The following is a 27275-nucleotide window of genomic DNA, read 5'->3' on the forward strand; positions in this document are numbered from 1 at the left end:
TGCATATTTCTCCAGCATTATCTCCTGCAGCTACTTCAACCTCAAATTTCATCCGAGCCAAATGGAATTATTTAAATTCTTTTCCAAACCATATGTACTTTCTCCTTCTGTCCTTTAGAACTAAATGTACTTGGCATGTTTCAATGCCCCCCTCCTTCTCCTTCCCCGCTTGTCCTTTAAAACTCACTTCCTTTATGGAACCTTCTCTGAACCCCCTCACCCTCTAATCAGTGCTGGGAACTCCTTCTCTGAGCTCCCATAGACCCCCCCAACACGTGGAACACTAAATCAGTGCCCTCAAACTGTAGTTCCCTCAGTGAGAGCAGCTTCACCAGAGAAATTGTTGGAAATGCAAATTTCTGGCCCCACTGATTCAGACACTAGGGTGGTGGTGGGGGGGGGATAGGAGATGGTCCAGCAATCTGTTGGAACCAGCCCTCTAGGTGATTGTCATGCATGAGACTTATGAGACTCAGTTTCTAGATTATGCCTGTTCACTTTTCCTCTCTTCTCCAGGTAACCAGGAGCCCTTCAATGGCAGGAATTTGTTCATTTTTGTGTTCTTAATGTTTGGTCCCATTTTCAATGTGTGCAATAAGCTGGCTAAATGTTTGCTAAGTGAATGAATATATGCATTAATTTCTACTGACTTTATATAACTACTTAATTACATAATATATACGCTATCATAATTTTGCCAATTAGGTTATACTATCAATGCAAAAAGAAATGCATGAAGCTTACTATCTAAAGGAACCAGGAAATCACTAATAGTGTTCTAAAATGGAGACTTCATTTATAATATGACATAATTCCCATTCATATATTTTAAAATTGGGATATTGAATGTCAGCTCTTTTGAAAGTGGTGGCAAATATACAGTTGTGTGTTTTGTAGCCATTTAGGAAAGAAGAACTGCTTGAGGACATTGTTCACCATCCACAGCTCCCAACCTTGCCACCTGGGTCTACTTTCCCTCATTCACCTAATGCAGTGGGCAGCAGGTGAGATTGTCAAACCTCCCAGCTTACTGCTTGAGCCAAGATTGCCAACACAGAGCCAACGTATGTGCTCCCCGTGAGACACTTCGTGGTGAGGCCATCTGGTGCAGCTCTCGATTGGAAAAACCCTCTTAAAGTAGGACCTACAAGCAAATTGTGCCCTCACACAATATAAAAGGATGAATGTCTGGATTTGTCACATATCATTTTACAGGAGGAGAGAAGAGGCAATAGTTCACTCTTCAATGAGTTAGTTCAAGGTCAGGATTATTATGCAAACAAACTTGGAGGATCTGTGGAGGAAGCAGCCTCATCCTGAGACAGGAGAAGGTTTCCAATAAACTGTTGTGAGGAGGCCCCCAGCAGATGAATGGGATGACCTGGGGAGACTAGATAGGTCGGGAACTTGACTCAGGTCAGCTGATTGAAAAGGGTGTGACTCACTAGAGCGAACAAGCATTGTTGACCATGGCGCTCAGTAATTCAACAAGAAGGCCATGAGGCAGAGATGGCTCCAATGCCTTGGTAACCTAGGCAAGCAAACCAAAACCTGAGCCAGAGTTGATTCCTATCAATATACCTGTATCTGAGAAAATGAAATATAAGAACAATCAATCACAAACAACTGCTCAGGCTTTCCCAAGTAAGGCAACTGTTTAAGCTACAGCCAACTGGATTCTTTCCTTGCTTTGCTTCCGTATCTGCTCTATAAAAGTCTTTCTCCTACCTCTTGTTGGCAGAGCACTCCGAACCACTTTTAGTTTGTCTCTGTGCAATCTGAATCCATGTTTCCTCAAAATAACTCTTGAAAAATTTAATGAGTTTCAATTTATCTTTTAACAATCGTTTCCTACAGTACGCATGCTGTATGGTTCTTACATATTTCCATTATCACCCTTTCCTAAGAGAAGATGCTTTTAAATAAAAGCACAAGTGTTGGGTTGAGTTATGGTATCACTAAATTCATGGCCCTAAGCCCCAGTACTTCAGAATGTTTCTGTATTTGAAGACAGGGTTTTTAAAGAGATATTTAAGTTAAAATCAGGCTATTAGGGTGATCCCTGATCCAATCCAGTATCTTTATAAGAAAAGAAAGTTGGGACCCACAGAAAGACAGAAGGGACATGAGCTCACAGTGGAAAGACCATGTGAGGACACAGAGAGAAGGTGGTCCTTCCTTCTCCCAACTGAAGGAGAGAAGCCTCAGGAGAAACCAAACCTGCCAGTACTTTGATCTTTGACCTCTAGCTTTCTAGAATTGTGAAAAAAAGTACATTTCTATTGTCTAAGCTCCTCATATGTGGTATTTTGTTATGACAGCCTTGGAAAACTATTCCAGCACCCCCTCAGAGGCCTCCTATGCTGCAACGTTGATATGAAGGAAGATACATTCAGTGTGTCTATTACACACTCCTTTCTGTGTTTTTTACCCATTTCTTCCTTTTTTCCTTCTTTCACTTTTCTTCCCATTTTTCTTTTACCCTAAATATTAGCTTCAAGTAGAACTCACTATGAGAGCTGCCGTTGTCAGGGTTTATTGGGGAGGGGAGCGAAGAAGAAGGGAACCATGTTAATTCTTCCTCTACCTCCTTCTTCCCCCACTGTCTATCTACATCAAAGAGGGGGAGGTGCTGCACGTATCCTAGGAAGGCTCAGAGAAAGCACTAAACTTTCAAGTTATATTTACTTTGTATCTGATCCTTTCAAATTTCTATCTTTATAGACATTTTATAATTTCATAAGGCATATGATCAGAACAGTTTGGAAAACACTGAGTTTTAATCATTAATTTATGAAATACAGATTATTCTGCCTCTAATCCTATAAAATTAGTTAATTTTGGGTGTTTAAGTCCATATTGTGAAGACAAACAGGCAAACAATGGAGCTTCTCAGAAAAAATGAAACATAAATCACAAGTGGATACATTTGTCTTCCAGATGAAAACAGTAACACCTTTCCCAATGAGAGATGAGCATCATTATTTTCCTATAAAAGGACTGGGATTGTGTTTCCCTATCATTACTTGATTGCTTAGTCAATATGCGGGGTCCTAAGGTTATATTCTAGGATTTTTTTTTTTTTTTCATTTTTCTGAAGCTGGAAACAGGGAGAGACAGTCAGACAGACTCCCGCATGCGCCTGACCGGGATCCACCCGGCACGCCCACCAGGGGCGATGCTCTGCCCACCAGGGGGCGATGCTCTGCCCATCCTGGGCGTCGCCATGTTGCGACCAGAGCCACTCTAGCGCCTGGGGCAGAGGCCACAGAGCCATCCCCAGCGCCCGGGCCATCCTTGCTCCAATGGAGCCTTGGCTGCGGGAGGGGAAGAGAGAGACAGAGAGGGAAAGCGCGGCGCAGGGGTGGAGAAGCAAATGGGCGCTTCTCCTATGTGCCCTGGCCGGGAATCGAACCCGGATCCTTCGCACGCTAGGCCGATGCTCTACCGCTGAGCCAACCGGCCAGGGCTATATTCTAGGATTTTAAAAACAAAACATAATCCTGCCCTCTGGAATTAACTTGATGATCTATAAGTGTGCAATGCAAAAAGATAGAGAGAGACAGAGAGAGAAGGAGAGAGAGAGACAGAGAGAGACAGAGAGACAGAGAGACAGAGAGAGAGACAGAGAGACAGAGAGAGAGAGAGAGAGAGACAGAGAGTTCCTTCTGTGGGCTTCTAGCATTACACAGAATTTGAAATATTTTAATGTTTATGTCTGGAATAGGAGGCCCATCTGTTTTACTGCATTTGAAAGTAGAAGTGGCTTCCCATCCTTTTTCCTGGGATCTCATTGCTCTTTACAAATTTTAATCTGCAACTCAGATGTTATTTCCGCATCCCAGTCCGATGCTCCATCCACTGTGCCACTGCCTGGTCAGGCTCAGATGTTATTTAAATATTAAAAAATGACCACTGACTGCCATGTGTGATGCACAATTACCCTGTCTTGGAGAAGGACAAAGAAATATTATGTTCATCCATCACCATCTGGACTATGCTTAAAAGTCTGTTCCTTGCAAAAAGCAGTGGAGCATTAAAAAACAAAAAAGGTTCTGGGAGCATCTTTTATGTGACAGTAAAGCTGATTGTAATCTGCCGGATGTGTACGTTTGCCAGCCCAGGGTTACTGGAGGCTCCATAATTCTTTTGATTGCTTCCTCTATATTAGCAAAGAAACAGGCAGGTCGGTAGGTTTCCTTTTATAGAATCCCAAGCAAAGGATCCTCTTATCTCCAAATCCTTCTTTTCAGCTTTATGGATTCTACTAATGGAAAGATAACAACAACAAAAAAGCTGTATTTGATTAATTTATCCCATGGCCTTTTAAAAGGTTTCTTTGATACATGTTGGACTTCCTAAAAATATAGCTACAAATATAGCTAAATCATTAAAACCATAAATAGTGGAGAGAGTATCACTTCAAGTATAATAGTACCCGCTCTGACCCTGCTCTGGAGCATGAGAACAAGACCATCAGCAGCACAAGTGATCATGAAAGGCAACCCCTGGGCTTGGCACCTGCACATAACACAACACCTAAAGTAAACCAGAGATTAGTTTACATCCCTCTAGAAACGCTCAGGGACAGCTTTGAGAACCACAAAAAGGCTGTCGGAGTGTAGGAGACAGCTGGGTAAGTCAGCTGAAGTTAATTTCTAGTTCTGATAACTTGTTTTGGTGGAAGACACTTGATCTTCCTGAGCTTCAGTTCCTCATCCGTCAGATGAGTTTCCTAGCTCCCACATCACAGAGCTGTGGTGAGGACTGGAAGAGGAGATGTCTAGTTCCTTCATAAAACTCTGAACCCCTCTGCAGACAGATGTGCCATATTCCATCACCTCTACTTGTCAGAAGGAAGGCAGTAAATCAGTACGACCTGAGTTTCCTGATTTCACAGAATCTATATTCTGTTTGAATGAAACATTATTGCTACAGCTTCACTGAACTTCATCACTTTAAGAAAAGAAAGAAAGAAACAGGGAGAGAACATGATGGGCATCTTCTAAGTGACAGGCACTTAACTAAATTTTCTCCCATGCCTGTTCTATTTAATCCTTACAATAACCCTGAAGGTGGGCATTATTAATCCTATTGCACATATGAAGAACCTGAGATTCGGATAATTTAAGTAACTTTCTAAAATAATTTCACAATTGGTAAGTGGCTGAGTTGGGATTTGATCTTACAGCTTGGGGACTATTTACTGCACAACATGTTGTCTTGGTGAAGCAAGTTGAGGAGTATAGCATCTGTCAATTGATTCAAAGTTTGAATTTGTGAATTCTTCCTGTGCCTAAATGCTATATAAATACAATGGTTTGTTTTTAATAAAAGGAATGTGAAAACACTGATCAGTAGTAATGTTTGTGTTCTGGTGCATTTTCCAAGTACGATTTATTTTCTAGATATGATATATTTTTATCAGAGTCAGCCACATGTTTTTTTCTCAAGCCCTTCAGGATCAAGCAACACAGGAAATAAAATAATAAATAAAGGGAGAGCATCATGGTAATGATCATTTTCAACTTTGTGACAAGTTCTTAGTCCCATTCCTAATTGTCAAAGGTCAACCATCTAGTTCGAAATCAAATATCCTGGTGTGTATCTATCTAGCTCTTCACTCTAGAATTTGGGAAACTGGCCTGCATCATCACAAATCTATACTGGAAAGGAGTTTGGGGAATGGATGCTGCTATTAATCTGAAACTTTCAAATCCTTTGAGGTATTTATTTATGTCTATAATTAGTCTATTTTTATTCTGCAAGAGAATCCTCCACTATGGACTAGTGAGAATGGTCAGAACACATTCCAGAAGTATGACTGGATGAATATAGGATGACATCGGTGGCCAACCACACTGTCATCCATGTGACTTTATAAGTAGACGAGGCCAACGAGTGTTAGCTAGCAGCCCTGTGTACTATACAGATTAGTAATTGTGAAGCTGGATTCCTACAGAGGATTTCTACATTCTTCACACATTGTTTTGGGCTTAATTTTTCTTTCTGACATTTTCCCCCTTTTTTCCAAATGGGAATTGATTTTAATTTTGTGTCTCCTTAGTTTCTGAGCATAAAGATTTGTTGTCTTCAAACAAAATAACTTGATCTAACGGTCTTTCTCCTCCCTATCTATCATTTTATTTGCAATCTGAAATGTAGTCTTTACAAATCAGGTTCTGTCTTCTGTTGTACCTTTCCACTCCTCTTTGCTTTCAAAGGTTCTGGCAAAACCATAAAATATTTAAGATGAAAGAAACCTTAGCAATCAGCTAATTTGCCCTTCTCATTTCAAGAGAAAAAAAACTGAGAACTATGACTTAATTGATGAATTTTTTTTCTCTTATTTTCTTGTATGTCTCTCCCCTCGTCCCGTGTGTGTATCTCTCTCTCTCTCTCTCTCTCTCTCTCTCTCTCTCTCTCTGTGTGTGTGCGTGTGTGTGTGTGTGTGTGTTTGAATGTGTGTGTGTTTGTGTTTGATAGCTAAGGGCTTAAGTTAAACCCAGTGGCTTTTACTGTCTTGTTCACTCAGTGATCTAAAAACCTTTTCCCCCCTTTCCTTTTTATATGCTTGTGCCTTATTTCTATTGAGAAAACATTTATCCATCTCTTCCAACCATAAGCCATTTCTAGATGCCACTAAATTTAATAATCTAAAGGTTAATTCCCAAATAAGAATTTACCTTTTGCTCTGGATTTGGAAGAAGTGCTATAAATATTGCCCTATAACCTAATGGTTGGGAGGTACTTATATGTTCTCTGATAAAATGTTGACGTCTGCAATTTTTTTGACAAATATATTACAAGATAATGCCTTATCAAAGGAGATCTCAAATCACAATTTACTCAAATGTATAGCTCTATGGCTTTCCAAAGCACAGAGAAAAAAGCCGGTATTTGAATCTATCAACTGAAGCATGTACGTATTAGAAAACAACTGAACTTAGAGCACTGGGAGGGTTTCAGAGCTTGTCAAGGTCACCTCCCTATTTGACGTGAATTCCTTTACAATCTCTGCCAAGTGGTCTCCGGTGCTGCACTTGAGTCTCAGCTAATAGGGCATTCATGATCTCATGATCCAAGTTTTAGCAGCTCAAGCTGTCAGCTTGGGCTGTTAGGTTCCACTAATTTGTCCAAGTCCTGTCCCTTGGGCCATATGGAACAAATCCAATCTGGCTGCTCATGACCTCCCTTCAGGCACTTAGAGCTGGTTACTTGCCCATCACTCTCAGTTCCCCTCCAGGTTGCTTTGTCAGGCTCGTCAGGCTCCTCTGAGCACTTTCTAAGTTAGACCCTTCCTTTTCAAAATATGGTGCTTGGAGCTGAATGCAACTCCAAGAGGCACTTCACTTGTCTGCTCTGGGGAAGGTCTTTCCCCTTTCCCCTTCTAGACACAATTATTTTCAGAAATGTACACACTGGGCTTTTGGTGACCACACTGCACATTGTCATAGAGCTTACTTACACGGATACAATAACAATGACCCACTGTGTCAGTACCATTTCCAGGCCATGTCTCCCATTTCTCAGCCTAGTATAATTCATTTTCAGGACACGACTGTTCAATTGTTCATCTATCCTTATTAGGCTTTTTAATTGAAATGGTTATTTATTATCTTTTCATTCCAAGTTACACATTGTTATTAGAAAACCTGTGCCCAGCTTGACCAGACGGTGGCACAGTGGATGGAGTGTCAGACTGTGACGCAGAGGATCCAGGTTTGAAACCCGAGGTTGCCGGCTTGAGTGTGGGCTCATCCAGCTTGAGCGCAGGTATCAGCTTGAGCCGGGGGTTGGGGGTGGGAGGGAGTGTCACTGGCTTGAGCGTGGGATCATAGACATGATCCCATGGTTGCTGGCTTGAGCCCAAAGGATGCTGGCTTGAAGCCCAAGGTGCCATAACAAAGAATTGATGCTTTTCATCTCTCTCCCTTCCTATCTGTCCCTCTCTCTGACTCTGTCAAAAAAAAAAAAAAAAAAAAAAAAAAAAAAAAAAAAGGAAAGAAAACTTGTGCCTAGACAACAGAGTAGCTCTTTCTAAGAACTTTCTCCTTGAAGACTACAAAATTGATTTAGATTGTGGAAAGTCTCCTGGTGTGGCTGGTTGTCCTTGAAGAGGATGTGAGTCTCACTGCTGGTTCCTATTCCTACTGTCCCTGTCTTGTGGCTTGCTGATGGGTCCTCTGCATTAGCTACTGATGAACCAAATTAGTCTGAAAACAGAATGCCGAGAACCTACTGTGCCTGGGCACCCACCTCTAAGGGGGCGAGTTCGAGATTGCTGTAGACTTGTAACTTGCACTGCTGGCCCGTTCTTAGAGAATACTTGTATAGGTCCTATTAATCATCACCACCCTCTACTTCCATGCTAGAGATAGCTATGTGTCATCTGTCCCACAGCACTAGTGCTAGTCACAGTCCGACGTAGTGGGGTTAGGCACAGGCAACGTGTGACAGTACTGGAAAGGATGGAAGAAGGCAACTCATTCTCTGTGTATAACTTCCAAGCCTGTCTGGACAAATGGACTCCTTTGTGAAATTTTCCACAAGCAACAGAACGCTTACTAGCTTAGGCCATTATGGACCTTGGTAGGATGTTGAATACAGCACAAGAAATGTCTAATATGACAAAAATATTTCTCAGCAAGTGCAGCCGCTGTCAAAATGAAAAATGGATGTACTAAGGAGTTCTAGTTCCATGCAAGTTTGATTATTGGCAGAATGAATCAGCTTGAAGCTGAAAATGGACTGCTCTGCCTATCTCTCTTTTAAGAATTCCTCTCTGTGCCCAGAGTGGTCCTAAATGAGCATCAGTTGACACAATTAGCCTTGTAAGATTTTGTCCCAAGCTTTGTGTTTTGCAAAATAACTTCACACCAGGCTGAGAATCTTGATATTCAGTGTCCTCTTACCCTTTATTGATTCTAGGATTAGCAGAAATCCGGGCTTTTGCAACAGAGAAGCATATTCCCTACAGACATGAGCACCTAAGAAATAAACCCTCAACAAGTAGAACTGATACTCAGCAAGTGTAGCCACCTCCTGCTGGTTTAGATGGTTTAGTTACAGTGGCTAGTATGTGGGCACATGGGGTTCTAAGATTTGCCTGAGGGCTCTGTGATAACACTTTGTAAATAGCAGCATCTGTGTGCATTAGCCTCCTGCGTGGGAAGTTGAGTCTTGGAGGAACTGTTTGGGCAGCAATAACCCTTTCGTTTTCAACATATTGCTCAATGTTGTGCCCTAGGAAAATGTGAAACTTTATATAAAGTGTGGGGTTGATGAGTATCCAAGGCTGCCCCACGTGCAGAGGAGTACGAAGACCATCTGGATTTGAAGATGCTGCCGTGATTAATCTATACATTTGGGTTACTTAGTGAATGCTCACCTTCATGCACATGAGAAATACATCCCTCTTAATCGTCATCTCCCCAGCAACCTAAAGTAGGTGTTGTTTTTCCACTGTAAAGCACTTATTGGACATTTTATTATTATAATCAATTGATTTTAGAAAGACAGAGAAAGGGAGGGACAGAGGGAGAGAGCGAGAGAGGGAAGGCAACATTCATTTGTTCTACTTAGTTGTGCATTTAGTGTTTGCTTCCCGTATGTGCCATAGCAGAGATTGAAACCTCCAACCTTAGCATTTCGGGATGATGCTTTAACTGACTGAGCTAACTGGCTATTGTTTTCCCATTTTAAAAATGCAGAAACCAAGTCTCAAAGAGTTTAAGTGATGCTTGTGAGATGCAAAACTCTTTCTACTACTTCACAGCAATTATTTGACCCATTAGTTTCAGAGAGAAAAAAATCTGTGTGGTTTGTCCAGCAAAAATCCATCTTGATAACATGTAAGTTCATTTGTCTGTTTTATGAAAAGTATAACTGGGAAATAACTGCCCTCCTTAAAATAACTCTCTGCATAAAGCAACATATATAAGTCACTGAAGGCTTTTGAGGACAATAAGTGGATGACTCTACTTCCTTTCTTCTTCCTAAAGAGTTTGATTCTCCTTTTGTCTTTGGGAACATCTCTCTTCATGGTTTATATTGGCTCTGTTGGGAAGGGGGAATCTCTCGTTTGGGTGGCAAGTATCTATCTCTCTGTGTAGCAAATGGGAAGGGGCCTAGACAGTTCCCCTATTCCGTGATAGCTTTCGTAGTCTCGGGCTCACTTGAATGGACTTTGTTCTGATCACAGTGTTTGTGTGTTGATTTACCGGCAAAGTGGTAACAGAAGCTAAGAACTGACGATTTTAGTCATGGCCTCGGTTTACACAGAGTGATTACTCCGGGCACCCCTCCTTTGCTTGCTCGTTTTCTCCTCTCTGTTGTGATGTGAGATGTGATCCCAGGAAACAGGGTCCTCCACTGACAACAAAGAGGCTTTGCTGAGTGTTAGGTTCTCGGGTACCTCCCAGATGTGCCTGGCGCTTCCATTCCTTGTCCTGGAAATGGAGGCTAGCCATCACTAACTTTCTCTTCTGTGCTGTTAAGAAGATAATTGAGATTTTAAATAGAAGCTATGATCTTATAGTAATATTGGTTTGTGGTGGGAGGATTAGCTCATTAGTGGAATTCAGATGGACTTTCTCTATTACCTCATTGCTCATGAACACTTTTTTTTTTTTTGGTAGAGAGTAGGCTGGCTAAAGTGGGTGTCGACAATCAAGTTTGTTTGTCTGCCAGTGGATTTTTAGTCTTTCATAAACAATACCTCTGAACCAAGCTGTTGTGATGCCTTTCTTCTAAAATATAAACCATTGTAAAAAGATCTATTTCTCTCTCATTATCAGTACCTTTATGGCCTGTTTTCTTTATTTGGTTAAGGCATAGTGCAAACCCTATTAAGTTTATAGGTCTGAACTCTAAAAATACTTCAGGTCACTATTTGGTACCATAAGCCTAGGCTGAACCCCTAACCTGCACCCATATGTGCAGTGAAATCTTTAAAGGGAATGGATTGGTTAAAAGAAGGACTTTATTTGTACCATTCATTTGATCAGTGAATATATATATATATATAATGTATTTATTGATTATTTAGGGATAAAGGAAAGAGAGAAAGAGAGTGAGAGAGAGCGAGAGAACGAGAGAGCGCAAGAGAGATTTGTTGTTCCATTCATTCATGCATTCCTTGGTTGATTCTTCTATGTGCCCTGATCATGGTCAGTGAATATTTATTAATCATTTCTGTACTGGGCATTAGAAATGTAGTCAAATAGACCCCACAGAACTTCCAAGGGAAGAGAGAGAGTAACTAAATGAGTTAAACAAATGAACAAATGTGAGAGTTTCAGATTCTGATACGAGCTCTGAGGACAATGAAGTCAGGTAATATAATAAAGCATGGGTGGGTGGTTGAGAAACTCCTCTGAGGAGGTGATCTGTGAGCTGAGACCTTAGCCATGAGGAAACCCAGATGTGGAGGGAAAGCCTTCTATGCAGGAGAAAGAAGCTTGTGCACAGGCCCCGAGGCAAGAGCAAAGTGCCAAGAATAGAATTAAGCCTATGGCTTAAAAGCAGGGGGGGTCTCCAAATTTTTTACACAGGGGGCCAGTTCACTGTCCCTCAGACCGTTGGAGGGCTGGACTATAAAAAAACTATGAACAAATCCCTATGCACACTGCACACATGTTATTTTAAAGTAAAAAAACAAAACGGGAACAAATACAATATTTAAAATAAAGAACAAGTAAATTTAAATCAACAAACTGACCAGTATTTCAATGGGAACTATGGGCCTGCTTTTGGCTAATGAGATGGTCAATGTCCGGTTCCACATTTGTCACTGCTAGCCGTAACAAGTGATATGACGTGCTCTGGAGCCGTGACACATGCGTCCTGCATCACCGGAAGTAGTATTGTACATGAATGACGCCGCGCTTTGCGGCGCCACCACATACAGTACTCCAGGACCACCAATGAAAAAGGTGCCCCTTCTGGAAGTGCGGCAGGGGCCAGATAAATGGCCTCAGGGGGCCGCATGCGGCCCACGGGTTGTAGTTTGGGGACCCCTGCTTAAAAGCATCAATCTATGGGAGGCACAGCATAACAAGACAGAAAGATGACTGACCTTGGAATCAAAACTCTGGGCCAGGGTGTGAATCCTAACTTCTGTATTCTCATCTCACAAATGGGTTCCTGAATACCTACTGCACAGGGTTGCTGTGAGGCTTGTGTGAACAACAAAACAACTGCTCACCAGTGGCAGGGACACTCACTCCATTCAATGCCTCTAAGTTTTTGGTTTAGGAAAGTTTTGGTCTTTGATTCGCCTAACACTGAAGGATCATGTCACCAAGATGCCCAGAGGTCCTTAGGTGACATCAAGGGAATGGGCGCTGAGGGACTGGGTCTGCAAATGCCAACTCCAAAAGAAAACTGAGGACAATGCTGTATGCTTTGGCAAGATCCTTAGATTCTAAAACAGCAGCCTCTATGTGAGCCTGGTTGAAACTCTTCCCCTCTTTAGTTTCAGGTACTTGTTTACCAAAACAGGAGAGGTCTGAATAGCTGATCTGTAAACTCCTTTCCAGCTCTGTACTTAGATTCTGGTCTAAGATGCTCTTACAAGACTTAAGACATAGCACCCTGCAGACATGATCAGGCATAGGCAAAGTGGAGCGGAAGAGCTGCAAAGGGTGGGGAGTGTGTGTCAAAGCCTGTTGGTTCAGGCAAGTGGCTTCTGATTGCAGGAATCAGAATGACAGGGTCTTCAGTGAGACAGCAGGCTGTGAACAGCAAGAATTAATGCTGCAAGTCACTTTTATGCATTTTTTCTCTGCCTTTGGGGTGTGTGTGTTTGCGTGCATGTGTATACTTGTATGTGTGCGTGCTTTCTCCTTTTTCTGCCTGAAATGTTTTTCTTACTAAAAAACTGTGTACAAAGGTTCCTGCCTGGGGGTGAAAACCTCTCCCCCACCCCCCTGTGCCTGGAGCATTGATTAGCAAGCAACAACTAAAACTGTTCACAGCGCAAACTGTATTCACATGGAGGTAGCCCTGCCAACAAAGGAGCTCCCGATCCAGTGATGGTGCATTGTTTGCAGAGCTGAGCCACTGTCTCTCCAGACAAAAGCCGCATTAGAGACGTGACTTCAGGCTTAAATGAGAGCACTGAATCATTTTGGAGCCTTCCAATACAGTGTTTTCCTCAAGATTTTGTAATAAGCAAATTACGAGAAAAACAGCCCCACAAGCCAACATTCTTTTCAGAAATACCAGTTAAAGCACATCCAGAGGCCAGATAATAATTGCTCCTTTCTCCTATCTTCTGTCCTCCTGACCCTGTGCTGCTGGCCTGCCTCATTCTAAAACTGGGAGGTGAAGTTACCTGAGTCAACACTGCATTCTGCCATCACTGACATTTTTAAGTTGCTAGACATCCTAGATTTGCTTTGCCTCCCTACCAATAGGTTCCTAGCATATTTCCCACAAATGGTTCTATCTCCAAAGCTTAGTGTCATCATCTTTCATATTCATGCCTTTGACTACTCCTCCCCAGTTAGAGTCATGATTATTAGCTAAAGAACAGCAACCTTCCACTAGAAAAATTGACAGAAAATGACATTTCAAATATAGATCTAAATACGCAATTTGCACAAACAAAAATAAATATATTTTATGTGTACAAATCCATGCATATGTTCGCTGCATGTCCTGTGTACATATGTATTTATTATACACAAATTACGTATGTCTGAAACTTTCGGAAACACAGCATATGTGTGTATGCGAGTATGTATGAATTGCCCTAGATTTTTTTCTAGATAAGATATGGCAGTCTGATGTAGTGACAATAGGCTTTTTAATCCATTACATATAGATTGAAAAACATTGATTCACACATAAATTTATTCATTCATAATTCAACAAACACTTATCATTTCCAAACACTATCTTAGCTGCTAGAGAAATAGTGGCAAACAAGAGAGATTTGCTGTTATTTTTAAAAAAAGGGTTTTAATTTAGATTCTACTTCTAAGAGGACGTGAGTAAATCTATACTTATTAAAATAGCATATAAGATACTTTAAGATAAAATAGAACAAAAAATGTCTAAGCAGAAATAAAGAATGCTTTCAGACACTTATGCTGAGTAAATTTTGAACACTTGGGCAAAAAAAAAAAATTTTTTTTACTAACTTCCTGATGGCCAAACAAATAAGAAAACATTAAATTATACAGTTATAATTTTTCTAATTGCAGAGATGATAAAAGTTAATTTTCTGGGAATATAAAACTTTAAAGTGGGAATTTACCATGTTTCTTTGAAATATAGTAATATCATGACTAATTAACACTAAAGAAATAGAAAATAATAATTTTCAAATGTTATACTTTAAAGGTAAAAATTAAAATTGCAACTAAATTGTAATCCAGTGAGGGCAGTTTTAAAGTTAAAACTGATAGAAGTTATAAAAGCTTTGCTTTCTGATATCTAGTGCAAAGTGTGGAGGAGCAGTTACTGTATTTCGTTAATGGGACCATGAGACAGAGTGTCCTAGATGAGCTTTGGCCAAATTACCCAATTTATCTCACATGTTCTCTAAGGTGAATATTCCTTTCGATTCAAGTCAGGGCCCTACATTTCAAATAGCAGTACCATGGACAGCAAGTTGACCTTCACTGCTGAAAACAAAGGGTCCTAGAGGACCCTTTAGGATTTCCATGTTCCAAAGACAGAGGTCATCTATTGCCTATCCCTAATTTCATAGGTGAGATTAGAGGACTTTCTAGAGCTATACAACTAGTTGGTGGCTTTTTAACTATTTGAACTAAAATCTCCAGAGAAACCAAAGATCTCAACATATAATGTTTTACATTAAATGCTTTCTGTGTCATCCACATTAAAGCACTCTACCACAAAAAAATGTGAATACTTTAGCTCTCTATTGAAATAAAAGAATGAAGGCTGAGTTGGATGACAGCAATGTTCTTCACATCTCCTATTTAGAGTTTTAAATAATCGTTATTTGTATTAGTTCAAGCATGTGAGTGACTCTAAGCATGCAAACCTATCTGAATAACAAATCATACCAAAGGAAAATAGCAGGAGCTCAGAGAAAAGAATGGGCATTGATTCTGCTTTGCTTCAGTAGACCTGAAATGTTTTCTAGCAGCAGATTAAACACAATTCCAAGATCACAAAAAGAATTTGGAAGTTCCTCTGGGTTCCTCATGATGGGGTTAAGCTTGGACTTTTTGGAAATGCAGTGGCTGATTCTGTCTGCTTTCCACCATTGGTATACTTCCTATTCCTTCTGTATCTCTTTCCAGTGCTTGCACACTCCCAAACCCTTAACTTCACCATGTGTAACTGAGTAAAGACTCATCAACTTTGTCCATTTTGTCTTGCATTAACGCACTTGAAACCTGGCTACTTAAGATCTGAATTAAAGTTGTAGAAGAGACACTTGGTTTGTGCTAAAAGCTTCCTTGCTTTTGGACTTCAGTGGGTTTTTATATTCAGCTGGCCACTTGCCGGTTGTGTGACACTAATGAACCACATTGGGCTTCAGGATTCTCAATTGTAAACTCAGGACAAAAAAATACCTCATAGCATAGCTGTGCAGAATAGAAATAATATATATAAAGCTGTGGCCATGTAGTAGATAGTCAATAAATGGTAACATTATTTAAGCATAAAATGAGCCACAACTTCATATACAGGCTTTTGATAGACTTTTTTATTTTTTATTGATTTTAATTTGCTGTGTTTACATAGTTACAAGTGTAGTCCCGATCGATAGACTTTCTTTAAGGCAGTTATAACTACTATTTTTTATGAAACCACATCATTTTTTACAAACCTCAGTCAGTTTATGATTTTTATATGGAGGATAATTAATAATCATTATAGTCATAGAGGAAGTGGCAAAATAAAATCTCTTAATCTTTAACATCCTCTCCCCCTACCTTTAATTTTGATTGTCTTATAGTTACTGAGGATCTGTAAAACCTGACCCAGCAAGATTTTTTTTTAACTACTTAAATGGAATTTTCACAAGACCCAGAGTTAACACATTAAGTAATGAGAGTGTCCCCTCAGTAATGATGGTCCATAACAGAAGAGATGCTAGGGAGAGACCTGCTTAGGCCAGATTGCATGGCATCCCTTAAAACTCATCTAAGGTGCTATTTTTACTATTATTATTTAGAAATTATGGAGTGGATAAGTTTTGGGGTTGATGTTATTTTCAAATGAATTATTATATGGGGACACCACAGAATTGACAGCTTTTGCTATGAAATAACTCAGTTTAATTGAGAACACTTATTCGACATAGCATGCATGGGTGAAAGACTGGTGACAGAAGCGTCCCCCAAATGGAGCTAGTCTCCATATTTGTTTGCCAGGCTTGGGAGACCATGTTTTCCAGTCTTATTTAGGAGCCAGGTCTCAGACCATAACCTGCTGTGAAGCTCAGTGAGTGTGGATGGGCCAGCCGCGTCCACCTGCTCGGCCTCATGGTGACTGTCTGCCCTTCCACAGCTAGAGGATTCCACAGGCATTTCTGAGCTCCAGTCACAGAGCAGGAAGAAAACAGGTACTTTCAGTCATCATCTCACTTTGTCTTTGAGGCTATACTTTTTTTAAAAAAGTAAAAAGTTTTTTTCAATTGCAGTTTGCATTTAATATTATTAGTTCCAGGTGTACAGCGTAGTGGTTAGACCATCATCTACTTTACAAAGTGTTCTCCCTGGTATTTCTAGTACCCATCGGCACCATCCATAGTTATTACACTATTATTGACTGTATTCCCTATGCTGTACTTTGATGCTACACTTTGAAGATGATCCTTCCATCCCTTTCCTTCTAGGAGAACAAAGTGGGCTATATGCTGTTATTGTGCTGAATATTTAATTTAAGCAAGCCAGGTAGGTGGCTTGCTTAAATTAAATACTTTTTCATTGCCAAAATGATGTGGCCCATGAAGCTCAATGCTTTCGGGGACACTGCAGAACTATAATGGCCGTTGACAGATGCTTGTGTCTTAATGTTGGATAATATCTTAGAACTCGCTTAGTAACCCTCTCATTCTGCTGATGAACAAACTAAAATTCAGAAAGCTTAAATACCTCATCAAGTGTATACAGTTGGTAAGAGACAGAGCCAAGACTTCAAAAAGGCTGCTATTTTTTTGCGTCATTTTTGAGTGTTCCTTCATTATGATAATGCCAGTAAACACTGTATCAGATATGCAAAATCTTTGTCGAAAGAAAAAGACTTTCAGGAAAATCCTTAGAGCTATATATTTAAAATGGTCAGGTAAGAGAGAGGGCAGTGTGTTGACTTTCTGAAAGAATATCACAAACGACTAGGCGGCGGCAGCCTCTGGACACACCAAGGCAAAAAATATTCCCTTGTTATTTACGGAATAGACGGGCATTCTCCCTAAAGACTCTGAACTAGGCTTTAGACTTAACAAACATTGAGGAAAAACCTTCATATGTCAAGCTGCAGCTCAGTTATTCAAATGAATAAAGACACATGCAATATCAGGTGCGTGTACACATCTGTGTGCATGTGTTTAGTGTGTCTGTGCACATGTGTGTTTGTATATGTGTGTTCAAGTGCGTTTGCACACAAACATGCATGTCATGTGTGTATAAGAATCTTTATAGTCATACAGGCAACAGAGCAAAAGGAAGACTCCTAATCTCTAAACCTTTGATTGTTTTATTCACACCGAGGCTCTGTCAAACCTGACCTAGCAGAATTATATTTTTAATAGCTTAAATGGGACTTTCACATAACCCAGGTTTAACATATTTAGTAATGAAAGTGTCCCCTCAGTAATGACAATCAGTAACAGAAGAGATGCTAGGGAGAGACCTGCTTAGGCCAGATGGCATGGAATCCGTTGAAACTCATCTGAGGTGCTAGTTTTATCATATATTATTTAAGACTTATGAACTGGTTCAGTCTTTGGGTTGGCAGTATTTTTGAATGCGTTACTGTCTGCAACCATGTTCCTGTAAATGTGTGTGTGTGTGTGGGGGGGTGCTTGTACGAGGGCCCCAGGCACAGCAAGTGAGTGCACTCTTCACACTGGCATGAATCCTGGGCTGATTGTACCCCTGCACAGCCAGTTGCTAGCTTTACTTTTTGAGCAAGTTAGATTGTTTTTCTGAATCTCCATTTTCTTATACACAATGGTATCTGTAATATTAGAAACCAAAATAGATAAGCAATACTTTTAGTCACTTAAACATTTTAGTAATTAAACTGACTTGACTTCCTTTACACAAAATATCGTTATATTTTATTGTAGGATCTTCAAAATGATTTGTCTCCCAAACAACCAAATGTGGTATCAAAAGTATACACAGCTCTTGTGAAAACATGGATTGCCTTGATTAGTCCTTATAGCAACTCTGTGAGTGAGGAGCAGTGGTCTCCACTTTACACACAAGGGAACTGAGATTTAGAGGTGAAGTAATCTGCCCAGAGTCACCCAGGAAATTTCTGGAGGTCTGGGACACAAACCCACATTTGCCTCCAGAGCCAGGCTTACAAATCACTCTCTTGGTCACCTCACCGTGGCCGAAGGCTATGGTTAAGAACAGCAATGCAGTAGCTGTGGAATTGGCATTGGCATCTGGTTCTCTTTACCCAGTTGATGTTTGCCCTTTTGCTGGACACATCTGTTCTCCCTTGGATCCCAGCTGGCGCACAATTTCTTAAAGCTAACTCTCCATGCTGCCCTGCAGAGACACTGGAAAGAAAGTGGCACTGGGGGAAATGCAAACGACATACAGTGCATGGTAGTTGTCCTTAGATGCACACCTGTTGACCTATCTTCACAGCACCTGATGGTGGGTGCTGGACTGGCCTTATAAGTTTCTGACAGCCACTTACTAAAGGACATTGCTCCTGTTATTCTGCCCAGGAAATAACAGAACTGCTGGGACAGACGGCTTAATCTCGCCCTAAGCTCTGGAGTCTCATAAATCCTTTAACTCTTCAAATACTGAATAAGAACTTGGTTCTTCAACACATTATGGTCATAGGCAACCCACCTGCCAAGAAATGAAGTTTAGGGGAAACCAGAGGAACAAAAAGACTGCCAGGGGCTTACCTTGAAACTCATCTAAATATAATCAGTGAGAAACAGAAGCAAAATCCCACTTTCAAAATTATTATTTTTGTTTAGCAAGATATATAGACTTAATTTTGCACAGAAAATTGCATAGGAAAAAACCTCTCAGTAGAGTCATTGAAAAGCAATTTAATATTTTTAATAAGGCAAATCTTTCTGATTTGCAACTATTTAGCCATGAAATCTTAAAATCCAATCAAACTCTGTTTTTAATAAATGCTGCTTTACCAATTTTATTGTCCATTTAACAACCTAAGAAAATTAACATTCTTTAGGCGCTTAAATTTACTTCTAATGATAAACATTGAGCTTTCTAACTGCCCTTCAGGTAATTTAGTGCCTGTATAATATGAGTTTGCTTTTCTAGTATTTGGTCTCAAAATTGTAAATAAGGTCAATTTACTCAGCAGTGGTCAAATTTCTAAGCAATTTTATCTTACTCCCCAACAGTTGTTTAGAAACATAAAAATGCCATACGTTGCATGACAAACATAGTAAGAACATTTGAAAGGTTATGCATTTCCTTCATTAAGGGTTCTTCAAAAGATCTGGGCAGGAGTTAGTCCCATGATAAGAGTGCTAAGCTTCTAAAACCATGGCAACAGGAGAGGTAACAAGACTACAGTTATTTAATGAGACAGAGGTGGAGAACAATTTTCTCACTTTGAAAGTTCTCTTTCTTAAGGGCAGTGGACAGCACATTGGACTAATATCTAGTGGAGTTACACTGCAAAGTAGTGTTGTCTGGCTGAAGCTCAATTCTTCCTCTAGATCAGGGTAGTCAACCTTTTTATACCTACCGCCCACTTTTGTATCTCTGTTAGTAGGAAAGATTTCTAACTGCCCACTGGTTCCACAGTAATGGTGATTTATAAAGTAGGGAAGTAAGTTTACTTTATAAAATTTATAAAGCAGAGTTACAGCAAGTTAAAGCATATAATAATAATTACTTACCAGTACTTTATGTCAGATTTTCGCTAAGTTTGGCAGAATAAATCTTTATAAAACAACTTACTATAGTTAAATCTATCTTTTTATTTATACTTTGGTTGCTCCGCTACCGCCCACCATGAAAGCTGGAATGCCTACTAGTGGGTGGTAGGGACCAGGTTGACTACCACTGTTCTAGATGGTAATAATAATCTTAAAGCCCATCTCACAGGATGTTGAGAGGACTTAATTCAACCAACTATCTAAAAATGGTTACAATCCAAGATCTTTCCCTTTTTAAAGTAAGGAACTTTAGCATCTTCACTATCTTTTCTCTGTATACCTACTCTGATCAGAATCAAAGACACAACTTGGGCCATGTTTGTGGCACAATCTCTCTCATTGTTTAAAACAAAACTTTTCAATTTCCATAGACTGGTCATAAAATGGTTACCCTGATCCCTGAGAGTTACAAAACTGCATGACCAAACTAACACAAAACCATTCCACTGCTAGAAAAGCAAATTTGGCTTTGACGTGTCTATTGATGGTGTCTTCCTGGTGCCTATCCAATGTAGCCCCTACACATACTTCCTGTCTCTCTTCATTGGCTTGTTGTTCTCATGAGAAGCTCACCATTGTACATATATTTTATTTTACCTATTTTCTGTGTCCTCCATTAGAATGTAAGCTTCATTAGGGCAGGGGTATCTGTCTGTTTTATTCACTATCATATCCCTTGCACAAAGAACAATAATTGACATCTAGAAAAAAATGAATGAATCATGTCTATCTAGCACATGATGTATCTAAATGCTAATATATCTGGAAACCTAGAAACTATTAAGAATGGCTCATGAAGCCTTAGGTTGCTTTTAATATTTCAATTCTAATATACCAAAGCTCACAATCACATAATTCGGTTATCTTTCATGTTTTCTACCATTGGCCTTGTCTTATCCGAGTTATCTTTGTCCATTTAGTTTTTCTCTCTGTGAAGAGGGAGTATAGTTCATGTCTCAGATACTGATCTTAGATTTATACAAAACATAAGCCATAATGAGGGAGCGCTGTGGATACAATGTTTGTATCCCTCCTAAATCATATGCTGACACCTAATTCCCAACATCATGGTCCTTGGCGGTGAAGGCTTTTGAAAACGGTTAGGTCTCCAGGGCCAGGCCCTCATGAATGGGATCAATGCCTTCAAAACAGAGACTCCAGTGCTTCGTCACATCATCACTTCCCCCGTGTGAGAAGGCAGCTGTTTATGAGCCAGAAGGAGGGCTCTACCAGACACCAAATCTGTCAGTGCCTTGGTCTTGGGTTTCCCAGCCTCTAGAAATAAATTTCTGTTGTTTACACACCGCCCAGTCTACAGCACTCTGTTACAGCCGCCCCAGTGATAGAGTCCCCCTCACCCATTAGAATTTACATGTGCATTCCAAATCTAGTCTCCTAAGCAATTACTCACGCCTTAATAGTCATAAATTTCCATTGTATACTCAATTGCAAGAAACCAAAGTGTGATTATAAACAGCACTAATAATAAACAGGCACACAAATGTTTACCACCCTCCGTTCCCACAGCACTTGGGAGATCTGTCAAATTGTTCCATGGCAGATTGGAAAGGGGGTTGTGTTAGAAGTCATAGTCCAACTGCTAGGGATGCTGTTTTCATATTTCACAGGTTGGGAATTACTATTTAGAAAACTTCAGCTTTGTTCATTAGCTGTAATAGCAGAGGATGAGCCTGCAGGGATCTATAAAGAGAAAAACCCAGTGGAGATGGAGCAGAACTGAAAAAAAAAATGTCACTGTACTGTTGCTTTCACAGATCTGTGAGGGGGACTTCCCTCTAGCTTTATATAACCACACAGTGGACAAGGTTTGACAATGCAGGGAAGGGACGCTTCTTTCTATATTTAATTCCCTTAGGTCTCTGGCTCCTTGAGTTTGAAAAACACTTCATTTTGTACGATTTTCCTAAATAAAACTCTGTACTTGCTTGTCCAGAAAGAAACAGAATGTGATTCTCTTTCCGCTTCTAGAGCCAGTGCAGACACAAATTTGTTAGGCGCTGTTGAAGAGAGTGTAAAATGATGCAGATGCTATTGAAGTGTCCTCATGTCAGCCTGTCACCCATCTAGGATTTTGTGGTGTCCTTTATGACCTTCATTTAGGCCACTTCTGCTTTCACAGAATTTTCCAGACCAAGCCTTGAGATTGGGTACCATTAGAGAGAGACACAAAAGGCTTTACATTTATCTTACCTAGGTCCAGAGAGAAAGAATCAATGGAGATGAAGAAGATGGTCAGATTTGAGGACAGCTGCTTTATCTAGAAAGCCTAAATTGGTCTCCAAAATGCGCCTGTATGTTACAAACACATTTATTTCTTTTCCAATATTATCATGCAAGTTCTTTGGTGCTTTGACATAGACCAAGTGGTCACAGTAGGAAAAGTAAGCTCAGCTCGGGTCATCATAATTTGTTAACATGCAGAGAAGGACACTCACCGGCACTGACGGTGATAGCTTCAATAAACTGCTCTCTCCAGCTGTTTGTCCCAACCACCAGGGCCAGGTTTGTCTTCTTAATAAGTTTATCCACGGTACTCTAGAAAGGTTGAAAAGAATAAGATAATAACTGCAGGGTTAGGTAAGGCCTTGGAAAATCTAAGACCTTGTTGATTTTGAAACCCCAGAGTTATATAAAGGGTAGCAGATGTTAGGCTCAGAACAACAGTATTGACATCAAACACTGTTATGATTATGCAAACAGGCATCGTCCTCACTTGGAAACAGACTGAAATGGAAACTTCTTCATAGCAAATACAAGCCTCCCTCACTGCCTAATGGCCAATGAAGAATGGCCTCAGTATTCAGAATAGCAGATGTTGCGAAAGCCCATCCCTTCCCCTGAATGCTTTATGAACTTGCTTCTCCACGACGGGCTCATCCAGAGTGTGCTGTCTGCAACTGAATTAGCATATGCCCAGTTCAGCAGTTACGTATCTGGGAATAACCACAAGTGGTAGATAGATTATAAAACTAAAAACTGTTACTGTACTTTTGTTTATCAATAAATTGCAGCCAGGCCCTGGCCGGTTGGCTCAGCGGTAGAGCGTCGGCCTAGCGTGCGGAGGATCCGGGTTCGATTCCCGGCCAGGGCACATAGGAGAAGCGCCCATTTGCTTCTCCACCCCTCCGCCGCGCTTTCCTCACTGTCTCTCTCTTCCCCTCCCGCAGCCAAGGCTCCATTGGAGCAAAGATGGCCCAGGCGCTGGGCATGGCTCTGTGGCCTCTGCCTCAGGCGCTAGAGTGGCTCTGGTCGCAATATGGCGACGCCCAGGATGGGCAGAGCATCGCCCCCTGGGGGGCAGAGCACCGCCCCTAGTGGGCGTGCCGGGTGGATCCCGGTCGGGCGCATGCGGGAGTCTGTCTGACTGTCTCTCCCTGTTTCCAGCTTCAGAAAAATGAAAAAAAAAAAAAAAAAAAAAAAATTGCAGCCAGACAGCAGAACTTCAAAACTGCTGTTGTATGATCATCCACAAATGAATTTTTCTCTGGCTACTGATTTTGTCAGCCTGGTGGCTGTTGGAGATCTCACTCTCACCCTACTCCCCTTGCAAACAAGACAACACCGGACAGGAAAAGGGCAGTTCGTAGAGTTTAGGGCACATTGCAATTTACCTTGCACTGAATCACCCCCACCCAACCCTGCATTATTAACACTCCATCTCTTAGTTTTCTTTTTCCTTCAATCTTCTCTAAGCACTTGGTTTTTACAATTAGCATTTTCTAGTTTTCTAATTGTCACTGTGACAACAGGAGCGGCCAAACATTTGCAACAAAACTAAGTAAGCAGATGCACTCGAAGCACTACCACACATCACAGCCACTCCAAGGAGAAGGCCCGGGGCCAGGACATGGGGCTGCTCTTCCCAGGGAACTACCCCACTGACTAGGCTGCCACGCTTCCACACTTACTGTCAGAGCAGCCTCGTATTCCCACTCATTGCAAAGAGGCAGAAAACACATATTATTTGTCTTACGTCAAACTCTGTACATGTTTAATGCAGTGTACCTGAATTGCTATGGTTTGAGAGAGAGAGAGAGAGAGAGAGAGAGAGAGCAAGTTATCAACTAACTGGGAGTAAAAAAAAAAGAAAAGAAAAAAAAAAGTGATCTGAGGGGCCTGTACAGAAGGCCAAAGCTAAATCAGAATGTCAAGTGTTCTAGTTCAAGAGTCATGTGAAGTGACTTGAGATACTGAGATAACATGAGAGGGCCCATCTCCAACTGGCCCACTCTGCGTTTTCAACATCATTCTTTGCTAGCTTGTTTGTCCTTAAGGTGGTGACCTTGTGGGTAGAACTGCTGGGGCTCCTGATAATAGCTCTAGCTGTCGCTGCTCCTGACCACCATAACTTGAAGCACATGACAAGCATCTGCCTTTTCTCTCTCCACTCAGCCCCATCTCATCAAGCACTCTGAGTATCATGGCTGATGTCAACTCGGAGTGCTGTGTGAAACGTAACAAGTAATGACCTTGATTTTTCCTAAATGTAATGGAAACTTGAGGCAGGTCTCTCTCTGAAGGAGCCCTCTTTGTTCTGAAGCTCGGGCAGAGAATCCCATGTTTACCACCTGGAGATAAACGGTTGAGCTGATAAATTGGCCTAACAGTTGGACACAGACTTGCCTCAAGAAATCTCTCTAGGCCCTGGCCGGTTGGCTCAGTGGTAGAGCGTCAGCCTGGCGTGCAGGAGTCCCGGTTCGATTCCCGGCCAGGGAACATAGGAGAAGTGCCCATCTACTTCTCCACCCCTCCCCCTCTCCTTCCTCTCTGTCTCTCTCTTCCCCTCCCACAGCCAAGGCTCCATTGGAGCAAAAGATGGCCCGGGCACTGGGGATGGCTCCATGGCCTCTGCCTCAGGTGCTAGAGTGGCTCTGGTCGTGACAGAGCGAAACCCCGGATGGGCAGAGCATCGCCCCCTGGTAGGCGTGCCAGGTGGATCCCAGTCAGGCGCATGTGGGAGTCTGTCTGACTGTCTCTCCCCGTTTCCAGCTTCAGAAAAATACAAAAAAAAAAAAAAAAAAAAAAAAAAAAAAAAGAAATCTCTCTAAAAAACAAAGTTTTTTTAAAAGATAAAATAAACATAACATTTATAAATGTGTAATAGAGTAGATTGTAAACTTTCACGTTAACCCTGGGGGAGTGTGGGATAGCTTGGGTTCTTCCTAGGACTTAATTTGCATATGCATCCTCTTGAATCTGAAATTCAGACAGTTGAACTTGGATATTTCCATCTATATTTACCTGGCGATTTCCTATATGCCAGAGATCAATTCTTCACTACCCTATCCTTGTGAGCGATCATTACAATCTCACCCTCAGCAATGGGTTTCAGGAAAGCCAGCCCTCAGTTCCAAGTAAACAAGAGCCCAGTAGGTAAAGGAGAGTGGAACACTGCGAAGTGTCACCTGAAGTTGGGACTGAAATGCAGTTCGGAGAACTTAAAACAAGTTCTTTAAAATAGCCATGGTCTAGAAAAATAAATTTCTGAAAGAATAATATAATATCAAAATTGATCCTTCAGGGAACTTCAGAAAAATAACCCCAAGGCACCCTTTACTGATAACAGTGACTATACTGATGAAATTTGAGGAGATGGGAGGAGACAGTCTAGGACAGGGGTCGGGAACCTATGGCTTGCAAGCCAGATGTGGCTCTTTTGATGGCTGCATCTGGCTCACAGACAAATCTTTAATAAAAAAAATAACGTTAAAAAATATAAAATGTTCTCATGTATTCCAATCCATTAATTTCCTACCATTCATGTTCATGGTTGCAGGTGGCTGGAGCCAATCACAGCTGTCCTCCGTGACAACACCAAATTTTTATTGGACAATGCATAACGTACACAGGTCGTTGTATGGCTCTCACGGAATTACATTTTAAAATATGTGGCATTCATGGCTCTTTCAGCCAAAAGGTTCCCGACCCCTGGTCTAGGAAGCTATTCTGGGAAGATATGCACCCCAAATGACTTGACTCATATAAAGAGACCTGGGGGACCTTTAAATACTCAGATTATTAGGGTGGTTATCAGAGAGAGCTTTGGACTCAAGAAAGCATTGCTGTCAGGCCCTGACCAGTTGGCTCAGTGGTAGAGCGTCAGCCTATGTGTAGAAGTTCTGGGTTCGATTCCCAGTCAGGGCACATAGGAGAGGCGCCCATCTGCTTCTCCACCCTTCTCCTTTCTCTCTGTCTCTCTCTTCCTCTCCCACAGCCAAGGTTCCATTGGAGCAAGGTTGGCTCAGGCGCTGAGGAGGGCTCCATGGCCTCTGCCTCAGGCACTAAAAAATGGTTCCAGTTGCTATGGAGCAATGCCCCCGATGGGCAGATTATCGCCCCCTAGTGTGCTTCCCAGGGTGGATCCCAGTCGGGCACATGCAGGAGTCTATCTCTCTACCTCCCTGCCTCTCACTTCAGAGAAATAAAAAAAAAAAAAAAAGAAAGAAAGAAAGAAAGTATTGCTGTTTGAAAGACTGCACTAACATATCCAACCCAATGCCTCCTACAGGAAGGTCCTGTGATTGCTCTTCCTAGTCTTCCTAGTCACGGTACATGGAAGGGGAAGGTTGAGGGCTGTCCTATAAAGGAGAGAACATACAGGTCCCCATCAGGGACCCAGGAGGGGTGGGAGACAAGTTTATACAGGAATGCCAAGCCATAGAATCTTGGCTGCAGCAAATGGCACCAGGCCCTCTGATTCCAGATGAAAAGAAGGTGCCTGAGGAAGAGTGAGGTTGGACACATCCAGACAGACTGGATCATAGAGACAGGTCTCAGATATTTGTACCCTGGAATTACAGGGAGCTTGTGTCTGTGCCAGTTCTGTGTGGGCAGAGAGCCAGGGTTCGGATAGAACTACAGGTGAGCTATGATAGTCAGGGTCTGCCTAGAAAGCACTGATCCTGGTATCCACACCTGTTTGCTTTCTCTAGGGGAACGAGTGGGTAACAGGTAGATTTTCAGTTGTCTGAAGGGGAAAGTTTAATTGCATTTCTATCTTTTAAAATTTCCACTTTAATTGCAGAGGCATTTTTTTCTTTTTACTTGTGTTCTATCAGCCACTTCAATTTGTGAACTAAATTAAAAATAATAATAATAATAATTAATGGTCCCAGCTAAAGGAAAAGAGGCCACGATGATGGAAAATCCA

At 41.3% G+C, this 27275-nt stretch overlaps 1 protein-coding gene across 12 annotated transcripts in view; it reads right to left on the reverse strand.

Moving 5' to 3' along the window:
• SLC8A1 (solute carrier family 8 member A1) overlaps positions 1-27275 on the reverse strand; it is a 373856-nt gene that overhangs the window by 34489 nt on the left and 312092 nt on the right. For all 12 annotated transcript variants that reach the window (XM_066266987.1, XM_066266985.1, XM_066266986.1 and 9 more), the window contains one exon: positions 22561-22660. In XM_066266987.1, coding sequence (XP_066123084.1) covers positions 22561-22660 — 100 coding nt within the window. The remainder of the gene's footprint in view (positions 1-22560; positions 22661-27275) is intronic.

This window comes from Saccopteryx bilineata, chromosome 3 (genome assembly GCF_036850765.1).
Source record: "Saccopteryx bilineata isolate mSacBil1 chromosome 3, mSacBil1_pri_phased_curated, whole genome shotgun sequence".
Classification (NCBI taxonomy): domain Eukaryota; kingdom Metazoa; phylum Chordata; class Mammalia; order Chiroptera; family Emballonuridae; genus Saccopteryx; species Saccopteryx bilineata.